Source organism: Apaloderma vittatum, unplaced genomic scaffold, assembly GCF_000703405.1.
Source record: "Apaloderma vittatum isolate BGI_N311 unplaced genomic scaffold, ASM70340v1 scaffold9245, whole genome shotgun sequence".
In the NCBI taxonomy this organism is placed as follows: Eukaryota; Metazoa; Chordata; class Aves; order Trogoniformes; family Trogonidae; genus Apaloderma; species Apaloderma vittatum.
In genome coordinates, this window is record NW_009718744.1 from 1 (window position 1) to 11,152 (window position 11,152).

General features: G+C 50.1%; 1 protein-coding gene across 1 annotated transcript; it reads left to right on the forward strand.

Moving 5' to 3' along the window:
• Nucleotides 1-8: 8 nt before the first annotated feature.
• RCHY1 (ring finger and CHY zinc finger domain containing 1, E3 ubiquitin protein ligase) lies at nucleotides 9-2,991 on the forward strand (the record flags this gene model as incomplete). Its single annotated transcript, XM_009870355.1, has 6 exons — nucleotides 9-80; nucleotides 1,365-1,409; nucleotides 1,512-1,570; nucleotides 1,907-1,933; nucleotides 2,180-2,300; nucleotides 2,863-2,991. Coding segments are annotated over 6 exons (453 nt in total), but the record flags the coding sequence as incomplete, so codon positions are not given.
• Between the last annotated feature and the right edge of the window lie 8,161 nt (nucleotides 2,992-11,152).

Below are 11,152 nucleotides of genomic sequence, written 5' to 3' on the forward strand. Positions count from 1 at the left end.
GGATCGGCCCCAAGGAGGAGTTTTTCCACTGTTCGAAATGCAATTTGTGCTTAAGCTTGAGCCTGCAAGGGAAGCACAAGGTAAGATCCCATCAGTTAACGCTGTCCGAGGGAAGAATAAAGCACCGTGAAGTTGACGGCTCGGACCTCGGCTCCATCCCTGACCCCGCAGGTTCTCTGACAGGAACCCAGAGCAGTTCTGGGCTCCCCAGTTCCAGAGAGACAGGGACCGACTGGAGAGAGTCCAAGGGAGAGCTACGAGGGTGATCAAGGGAGTTGAACATCTCTCTTATGAGGAGAAACTGAAAAAAATGGGGCTGTTCAGCCTGGAAAGGAGACGGCTGAGAGGGGACCTTATTAACCTGTACAAATATCTGAGGGATGGGGGTCGAGGGGAAGGAGACAATCTCTTCTCAGTGGTGCCCAGCAATAGAACAAGGAGTAATGGGTACAAGGTAGAACCTGGAAGTTACATCTCAACATGAGGAAAACTTCTTTACTATGAGGATGACAGAGCCCTGGCTCAGGCTGCCCAGAGAGGGTGTGGAGTCTCCTTCTCTGGAGACTTTCCAACCCACCTGGACGCGTTCCTGTGTGACCTGCTCTGGGTGACCCTGCTCTGGCAGAGGGGTTGGACTTAGATGATCTCTAGAGGTCCCTTCCAACACCCAACATTCTATGATTCTATAGGAAATAAAAATAGAATCACAGGCAAGACCTTATCACTCTCAACAGCTCCCTAAGAGGAGGCTGTAGCGAGGTGGGGTTGATCTCCCGCATGACAAGTGACAGGACAAAAGGAAATGGCCTCAGGTGATGCTGGGGAAGGTTTAGTTTGGACATCAGCAGAAAATTTCTCACTGAAGGGTTGTTAAGCATTGGAACAGGCTGCCCAAGAAAGCGGTGGAGTCACCATCCCTGGAGGTATTTAAAAGATGCGGGGCTTAGTGACCTGGTTTCGTGGTGGTTTTGGCCCTGCTGGGTTAATGGTTGGACTCGACATCATGTCATATTTTATGATTCCATGGTAGGGTGTCTTGCTCTCCTCTTTTAAAAGGAGCTGTTGATGGCAGATGTGCCAGTGGCTGGGTTTCAGCTCCTGTTCCTGCTGCAGTGTAGGAGAAACCAGGCTCTGTGCTGCTGCTGCAGGAGCTCTGGGAGCCCTCGTGTATAAATTTAAGCTGTTTATTTCTTAATATGCTAAGCCACCCGTTAGCTCTTAGAACTCCAAACGTCAATGCAAACAGTTAGGCTTTTATACGTCTTTACTTACTGTTTTAAAGGAATTTTAGAATTTAGGAAAATGCAGTATCCGTGCAATAGAATAACTTCTTTTTTTTTTTTCCTTTTCTTTTTTTTGCGAAGTGTATTGAAAATGTCTCCAGGCAGGACTGTCCAATATGTTTGGAGGTGAGCCGTTGCTTTTCCTTTCTCGGATTTGTGTGTGGCTCTATTGCTGACTGCGCTTGAACTAATTTTATGGTCTTCTGTGCGGCGCTTGCCTTAAAACAGGATATTCACACGTCTCGCATCGAAGCTCACGTTCTGCCGTGCGGTCACCTACTTCACAGGTAAAGCATTGCAGATGCTTGAGAAAGTGGAATTTCTAATGCTTCTGCAGTAAAGTTTTTGGCTGAGGCACCTGGGTACTGTATATTCTAATTTTTTCCCATGCTGAGTTTCCTTCTGTTGCTCCTTAAATTGCAAGAATCCTATAGAGAAGTCCCTCCCTGGTGCAGAAAGCAGTTGCCTAAGTACCTGGTATATTTTACTGGGAACTTGTCAGCTATTTTTTAACTTCTGGGTAGGGGATAGCTGTGTGCCTTTTCCCTTTGCTCAGTCCCAAAGTGTCCCTGGATAGTAACTGCATTCTTCTTACTGAACTTCTGGTTGTGTTTTCTTTTCAGAACGTGTTACAAGGACATGCTAAAGGAGTAAGTATTTCTAAAAAGCAGATTACTTCAAAAGGCCAACATTGTGATGCCAATCCTGTACCAAATAACTTACAGCCAACTGCTGAAGGCGTAAGGGGCTTTTAATTTCCAGTTCTGTTTGCAAGAACTTCTTGATTCATGGTGTTTTGCTTTGACTGATGCGATAAGATGCTTGTCCTTTCGGATGGCCCCGCTCCTGTCTTCTGATTTTGACTTTTTTCTTTTTCCCCCCCCTCTTTCTGCCAGAGGTTACAGGTGTCCCTTGTGCATGCACTCGGCTTTTGATATGACGAGGTACTGGCGTCAGCTGGATGACGAAGTCGCACAGACTCCCATGCCCACGGAGTATCAGAACATGATGGTGGAGGTAAGAGAAGAGACTTGAGCTGGTGTCTCTCCTTTTGGCAGAGCCGTGCCTTCGTGTTTCTGGCAGCAGAGGGCACTAGGAACTTGTTCTGGATCAGAAGTCAACCTCTGGTAGTTAGGAAATGATGAAGAAATACCATATGTACGCCTACGGTATTTATCTATGCACAAAAAAAGCACCCCCAGCCTGCACTCCAAAAAAAAATCATGCTTTTTCCAGTAGCTTTAGGTGTTCTCTTAGCAAAAAGCATCAAGGTTTGTTTTTTTCGAGCTTCATATTCCAGACTAAATGAGGTGGGCTCTCCTAAAACCAACAGAAGCAGCTGAAGTACATCTCTCCCTAACGTAGGCAAGGAATCTCCCTGCCAGACTAAGTTTTCTGTGATTATACGCTATGATCTGAGGAGTTACAAAGGGAAGAATTAAACCAGTCCTGCTGTGTTGAAAAGAAAGATATTTTTTGCTTTTTCCACTGTTGGCAAACTGATTCTGTGGTCGTAGTATGTTGTCGAGTGTCCTGCTGGTGCTAACGCCTCTTTTTTTTTCTTTTTCTGTGTGTGTAGATCCTTTGCAACGACTGCAACGCCCGCTCTACAGTGCAGTTCCATCTCCTGGGCATGAAGTGCAAAAACTGTGAATCGTACAACACCGCTCAGGATGGACGGTGCCGCGTGTCTGTCGAGGAGCAGTGACCAGGAAATGCACCACGTTCAGCCAGGCGATGACGATTCTGCCGTGGCAGAGACCTACTTATTTGAAAAAAAAAACAAAACACAACAAAAAAACAACCCGCTTGTCAGTAAAAATTTATTCCAAGTTGTTGGGACACAGCGCAGTTGGGCTCTTCAGGAAATTCCCTGTCGAGCCGGGTGATGCCCGATGAAAGTTTGTTTCGAGAGAGAACAGCACCCTTTAAAAAAGCCATTTAACGCGTTGTCGGAGAAGAAAAAGCCCAGAAGAAAAACTGATGAGACGCAAAATGAGGAACGACGAGCAGCTGATGCAGCAGAAGATGTTTTGGGGCAGCTGAAGGTTGTGAGCGTACCAGGAGGTGGAGGTACAGCTCTTCTGGATGCAGCTGCCGGGCGAAACCGGTCGCTTTGGAAAGCGGCCTTTTTACATAAAGCTGACACCTGCAAAGTTTTCTGCGAGTACCTTTTGTCCCTTTTTGAAATGACATGTTTGTTCCAGGGCCTCGGAGCCGTCGGTGCGAGTGGCCGGAGAGGGGGAGCTCGCAGAAACCGCGTCCCTCAGCTCGATTGTTGACGCGCGCGTACGCGATCCCCTTCGAAACCGGGCTGGCCCTGCCGACAAGCGGCCTAAAAATCACGCCGCTGATGTTTTGCACTCCAGTAGTGCAGGGACCAATTTTTCTGGGGTTTCAGGGTTTTGTAATTTTTGATTTTGCTGCCGGGAGAGAACGGAGGGTGGAGGAAAGGCTTTTGAAAACCAAAAAAAAAAAAACCACAAACCTTCCTACCCTTCTTCTCCGTGTGATATCCTGCCCAAGGTGTTTTGCAGTCTTTAAGTATTACAGAAAGCTTCATGCAAATAGTTTCCCAGAATGAAATAAATAAAATTTTAAAAGCCCAGTTACTCTTCACCGTACAACTATCTGGTTCTAACTTGTTCTGCTGTAAAAGAACAGTTTTTCTTCGTAATCTGACAGCCCCCCTCGGTCTGTGAGATATTGGGGCTCGGAGGGGAGCGACACACTAGGTTGCCTTTTTTTTTTTTTCCTGAAGCGCTTTCCTCGCCGCTATAAATAAATGTAAAACAACGTCTCTATTAAAACAAATGACGGCACGTGTGCTGTGCTCTCCTTTTACGCACATACGCGCTGGAAATTCCTGGCTGAGTTCAGAGGATGATTCAACGCCAAAAAATAAGGGTTAGATGCCTGGATGGGTGACCCGTGCCTCTCCGTGGTTCCAGTAGTGGTCTTCACAGCCACGATATTTCCACGTTTTCTGTGGTACAAGGGTTTTTCTTGACACTGTCCCCAGTCTGGGAATCCCAGAGTGGGATGAGGTGGGGCAAGTCCAGGGTGGTGCCACCAGGAGCAAGACATGGGGGGCTTTCCCTGCCATCTGCAGGTGTCCTCGGGAAGGGGATGGGGCCAGACCCCCCTTAGGTGTCCTTAACTCCGCTGGTTTCACAGAAGCAATGAATTAATGCCACCAGAGGGGAGACCTTGTTGAAAGTGAAGCCAGAGGGGCTTGCGTCACCCAAAAGACCTCTGTGAGGAGCAGAGCAACTGTCCCAACCCAATTTCTTCAGGTCCCAGCTGTGTTTGTGCTCTCACACCCCAAAACTGGCCCTGCCATCCTGCTCCTTTCCACTTGGGGTCCAGGGGAGGCGATCGGCTGTAGCTACGTACGGGGTGGAGCGGACGCTTTGGGTTGAGGCTGGCTTTCTCCAACTTTTGTGGCAATTTAGAGGAGGCCGTGGCTCGGAGTTCAGCCAGCGCCCCGGGGCTGTGCTGGGCAGGGAGTAGGGTATTTGCTGAGGGAATAGAAAGTTTCCTTCTCTGGTTGTGCTGATTTATCCCCCTGGTTGTGGGGCTGCTTCTGGGCATAGATGGTTTGTGGAGCTGTTGAGGGGGTGTTAGAGGCTGCGCTGGGCACCAAGTGGAGGTTTTCCCCTGCAGTCTGCTGTTAAAATGAGGGAAACTCGAGGGAACTGTGTTGTCTTCAGAAGTTCAAGTGCAGAAGGAGCGTGGCTGAGGTCCTTGCTGTCTCCTCCATCCTTACATGAGGGTGGACATCCCAGGGAAGGGGCTGGTTTGACTACGGGCCAGCAGGTCCCTACTGCCACGGGCGAACTGAGTGAAGTATTTCCATGGTGCTGACATCTTTGCTTGACTTTAAGCTCTTGTAGGTGCTAAGAAGGACTCTCCTCTTGATTCCGGATGATGCTCTTGGTTCTTCTGCTGAAGCTGCTGGCAAGACCCCCCACTGCCTTGGAGCACCTTCCGAAGGTGTGCTGTCACCTGGGAACTTCACCACCTTCCCTAGATGGAGACCTGCTCCCAGGTAAGCCTTGAGGAGTTGTCATCTCAGAGCTTTGTGCTCTTGTAGGGAGATGCTGAGCTCGGGCGACGGAGCCTGTTTCTGAACGGGTTCAAAACAAATCACGTCAAGTGATATTTTTGAGGTGGTTCTGAGGAATGTTGTGTTTTTTCTGTATTAAAGCTGCGTCTGGTGGATTCTGAAACTGGGCCAGGCTGTCTCTGCAGTGTCCCCACCTAGGTGACGAGCGCTCTGGGTTGATGGCAGAGGTGATAAAACACTCGTTTGGGTTCCTCACAAGCACGTCTCGCGTGACGCAGGGCTCTGGTAGGTCCTCCCTGTGCCCCCTGTGTGGATGGGGCTCCCTGGCACTCGGTAGCCGTTGCGCTCAGCAGCAGCCATCCTTTCCAGAGCGTTCTGCTCATCACCAGCAAATTGTTTCCTGTTGTGGTGTGTATTTCATTGTGGGTTTTGGTTTGCTTTTTTTTAAATTCTCGGCAAAGTGCTGTTGGTTCATTTAGCTGATAAACAGTATCGTGGTGCAGCTGAGAAGCCGACATTGGCAACCTCAGGAGCCAAGTAGCCTCTGACTGTGTTGCTAACTGTAAAATCATGCTGGTCAAGTCCACAACCAAGCAGATTTGATGCTAATTTTATCACAGCTGGAAACATTCCTATTTAGGTTCAAACCACAAGAGGAGGCTGAAAGAAAACCTTTCGTTGAGCTGAGCTTTGGCAGAGCAGCTGGACTATTTCTTTTCCTTTTGCATTGAGAAGGAAAATGATCTTGGGGGGGCTGAGATCCATCTGATTCTGATCCTTTGCTCTCCTGTGTGTGCAAAGTGCGTGGAGCAGGGGGGCCTGGGGAGGTCCCCAGAAATCGAGCCTTGCTTGCTGGCACTGGGTGAAACGAGGAGCAGATGGGATTATCGTGGGAAAAAATGTAGTGTTCCAGCAGGCATGAGGGCCGCAGGCACGAACAAGGTCAGCGGAGCTATTAATAAAACCGGGGCCTGCCCAAGTATGCAAAACTCGGGAGAGGGACTCGGTAAGCCAACGAGGGGAGCGATGCCAGACCCGGGGCGCTTGGCCGAGCCCTCCAGCCCTGCAGGGGAGGTGCAAGGCGATGGTTCAGGAGTGGTGGGGAAAAGGGATCCCCACTTTGGGGCTGGATTAAAAAACACACACTCTGGTGTGGTTTTGAGCTCGCTGGCAGAAAGCAGATAAGCGTGGTCTGACAGCCCTGGGCCTAATAACATCATTTTGGTGGCGCTGGCTGAGAAGCTCAATCTTCAACTCTCCTGAAGCGGCAGCAATGTGTGTTTCCGACCTGTGAGGGCACAGGGAAGGGCAGGGACCACCCTGCTGCTGGCCTCCACCTCCGGGGTGGGAGAAGACCCTTCCCTAAAGCTGTGCAGGCTGAAAAACCCTGCAGAAGAGTCCCGGCTTCCCCAGGGCTGAGGCGGATGCCTTGCCCCTGCCCGGCTGCAGAGAAACCATCTGGGTTTTTTTCTTTCCAACGGGAAGGAATGCAGTTAGGGAAAGGCTCCTCATGCTGTGCTATTTATAACTCGGAGGGCGAGCAGAGCATCTGTCCCTCCCAAGCGAGGCTGGCTTAGCCCAGGGATGTGTCGTGACCACCACGCTGGAACAAGGTGATTTCCTTGCTGCTTCTCCTTGATGGAGAATAATGAGTTATCTGAAGACTTGTGAGAAACGACTAACTTTTTCTTTTTCCTAGTTGTGCTGGCAAGTAGCTTTTTTTTTTTTTTTGAAAAATAGCGTAAGAGATCAAACACCCGGAGCTCCTGGCTCTTTGTAGGTGCTGACAAGTGGCTTTTTGGGGAGAGGTGGAAGGATGGCAAGTGGGCTCCAGCGTGCCCTTGGGAGGTTGCTCACCCAAGGGTGAAGTCTTGCCAGAGAGTGATGGCTCTTGACTCAAGCAGAGCTGCTGCCTTCACCCAGCCCTGGGCGTGCTGGGGCAGTGGGGAGCAGAATACCTGCCCGTTTAGGTCTTAGCTTGCATTGACTGATAAATAAAACAAAGGGCTAAAACCAAAAATGCACAAATCTCTCCGCAGCATCCAGGAAGACAAGCTGGATGGGCTGAAGGCTGAGTGGTTTTGAGAGCCACAAGAGCTGAACAAGAGGGCTTCCCATCACCTAGGAGGTAATTAGTTCATCTAATGAGTGCTATTGCTCCTGGAGGCTGCGACAAAGAGCCCTCTCTTCAGATAAGTCGTTAACACTCTGTTAATTCCACCAAGAGTCTAAGATGATGCTTGGAAACGTGTTGGTGAGGTATTTGCATATTCACAAAACAAAAGCACGATTAGGGGAGAGGCCAGAGGGAGCCAAAATGGTGATGGGTGCAGGAGGTGGGAAGGAAAGTCCTGTGGTGGATCCGGCGTTGCTGGGTTAACGGTTGGACGCGATGATCTAAGGTCTTTTCAGACCTTTAAGATTCTTTTCAGACCTTGAAGATTCTATGATCTATGAAAATTCTATGATCGTATTGATCATAGACCTGGAGAGGGTTCACACCGCCCGCAACGGCCCTGCCAGACTCCCTCCCAGGGAGGCGAATGGGATGTTCTGCACAGAGCTATGTCAACTATTTTTTCTATATAAATAAAATATCTCTTGAGATGAGATTGAGCCAAAGTCGGCAGCGGGGGGGAAGGTGGGAAACCTTTGAGGAAAAATGGGGGGATTCTATTTTTGTAAATAGAACAAGCTGGTGGCAGTGAGTTTTCCTCATCTTTTTTTTTTTTTAAAGAAAAGAGAAGAAAAACAGAAAGTATTTTGGGCTGTATCCTGCGGTACCAGGGCTGGCAAGCCCTTCCCTGACTCTTTTTGGCCCGGAGCGGGGAGCCTGGCTCAGTGTCACTTGGAGGATGCTCCGAGTCGCAGGCTACCGCAGCTGCACCCCCCAGCCTGCCATTTTCATCTCTGTTTCCAAATTACGGGAACAAATGAGTTTTATTTATTAGTGATTTGCTGCTCGGAGTCAGCAGGTGATGTCCTCACACCCCCTTCTCTCCCCGCAGCAGCGCGCGCCAAGAATCTCTTTTCACCCCAGGTCATCCCCAAAAATACGTGCGGCCTCTTCCTTGCGTTGTAGGCAAGAGATATTAATTCATTTGAAGCATCCAAGCCTGGTAGCTTTGGGGACCAGACAGCATCTCCAGTTTTCGCTGCTGATGGAGAGACAGAAGTGTGAATTTGCGTGTGAAGTTAGCCCACGCTGACGAGGCTTCGTTTAATTTCTTGGCCAAGAAAACTCAGTGTCCTGCAGAAAATGACACCGGATTTGCCTTCTCCTCTGTGAAAAAGGAATAATATATTTTTTAGATGGAGGTGGCTTTCCCTCTCTGTTTATTCCCTTATTTGAGCAGCAGCATTTGAGCCTAGTGAGTGGGTTGTTTTTTTTAAAGTGATTTTTTTTAATTTACTGGTTTTATGGGGAAAAAGAGGCCGAGCGAGGGGATGTGGGCTGGGGTGAGCGTCCCCTCCCCAAACCAGCCTTGCCATCAGCCACCACGCCCTTTCCTTGCGTCTCACGCTAGTAGATGAATGCATAAATTGGGGATTTATAAAAAAACACCAAACAAACCCACGCTTCGCTGTATTTTAGCGGCCAAGTTTATCAAGGATTAAAAATAAAGCTGTGGAGCAAGCAGCCACGCGTATGAAATGGGGCACTTCTCAGCCCAGGAACCTGGGTGGTCAGTGAACCTTCCCACGGGCTGTGTTTGGGGGGAGAGAAACACAGTTAAATAAAAAAAAAAAAGAAGAAAGAAATAACGAGCTGCTGGGACTTAGAGTTTTCTATGCAAAGGCCAAAATTCAGGTTTATTGTGGCCGCTGCACGCCCGCCCTCCAGTTGCTCATCGTCCCCCGGACCTGCCGTAATCCTGCCCCTGGCATCTCCTTGACGGTGGATGCTCTGCTGCAGAAGCGCTTATAAATTAAGGATTTATTTTAAATTTCTTTATTTTTTTCCTCCTTGTCCCTGCTAGGAGTCGTCGTAGAGTGGGTTGTTGTAGTTGCCCCAGGAGCCGTAGTCGTGGTCATCCAAAAGCCTGCCGTAGGAGGAGTGCCTGCGAGGGAAAACAAACCGCCCGGCGTTACTGGTTGGTTTGGTCGAGTTTTGTTAGTTATTTTAGTTTAGTTTTTTACCATGGGGCAAAAAAAAAATAAAATTAGAACACATGCAAGTTGTGACTTTGGATATTTTAGCAGGAAGCAGCAGGACAGAAAAGAAGCCCAGGTAGGATTTTTTACCCCTGTTGAGCCAGACTGGGATATGTTGGGGAATTAAAACAAGACCTTTGCTCGTCTCGGTTGTCAAAAAAACCTCATTACAGATGCTGGGTGCTGCTGTTTATTGTCTAAGTCACGGCGAGACCCGTGGCAGCAGCTTGCCCTGGGGATAATTACTGCTCGTGACGATGATGAACAGCATCTCTGGCATTTGAGCATGTAAAATGAGGAAGGAAAAAACTCATAAAACTCTGCTTTTTCAATATATACGTGGTAGAAAAATGGAGCTGTACTGGGGTAGAGGCTGCCCATTGCCCCGCCGGACTTGGGGGCAGCATCTTCCCCCTGAGCATCACCTTTGTGATGGTGAGACGAGGGCAGGGAGGAAGACAAGCGCCCCAAGAAAGAGCCTTACCTGATCTTGAGGTACGCCGCCACCCCGAAAACCAGCACCACCACCACGATGACCGTCACGGTTATGGCCACGATGCTCCCTGCGGAGGGTCCAGCAGAAAGGGCTCAGCCCCACCGAGTCCCAGCCCCACAGCACCCACCCCACACCCCCGCTGCTCCCTGTACACCCCACCTTTGGGGGGGGGGGGAACTGCTTCCCTGCAGGGGTGCTGAGCACCCCTCTATGTTTGCCATTTCATGAAAGCAGGGGAGGGGGATTTGGGCTAAAACACAGCTTGAGTTTTGCTTGAGGGCTGTGGATTTCCTCCCCGATGCTCCTCCCAGCACCAGGCAGCGTTTAGTGCTGAGCTGAGGCTAGAAAACGCTCCAGATACTTCCTTTTTCTGGTCTTATGGAGCACGTCTAAGCTTGGAGAGGACAGGCAGAGGCTATTGTCAGCTTAGCGAGGTCTCCAGGAGGGAGAAGAAAAACTTACATCTCCCTAACTCAGACTGCACGCACTGCCTATGCGCTTGTTTCCTCTCATCCTTAAGAGTTTAAAGTAAATTTTGCAGTGAGGTTTGGTGTCTATGACCCCGGGTCTCTACCGGTGGAGCCGGTGACATAGGCTCCTCCAGGAAAGCTCAGCTTTTACTGAGCGGTGCTCTCAGGAAGCTGACCACCTCTTCCCTTCCAGTTCTTATCTAAAGCACCTCGAGGTGGACGTTTTATCTCTCCGTGCATCTGGAGATGCTCACCTGCGCTCAAGGCGCGCGGGACCTCTTCCATGGTGACTCCGGTGGAGAAAAAAAATGGCCTGCGCCGGCCGGGGGGCTCGGCACAGTCACTGGTGGTGACGTCGGCTCCACGGCCAGGCTGGATGCCACAGCCAGCGTGCCTCGGGAGGGGACATCGTCGGTCGGTGCCGGTGACTGGGTGGTGCTGGGGCTCATGAGTACAGGTGGTGGGGACAACGCTGTCCCAGGGGCTGAGTGCAGGTCACTGGTGGGGTGGGAGGAGGAGGATGTAGGCGTACCCATGGGGCTGGGAGCTGCCCCCAAATCCGTCGCACCTCTCGCCAAGCTGGCAGTGTTTGCTGTCCGAAGACCTGGGCTTGTCTCCGAGGTTGGTGGCACCGAGCTGGGCTTGGAGGCTACAGACGGGATGGCGGTGATGGAGCTCA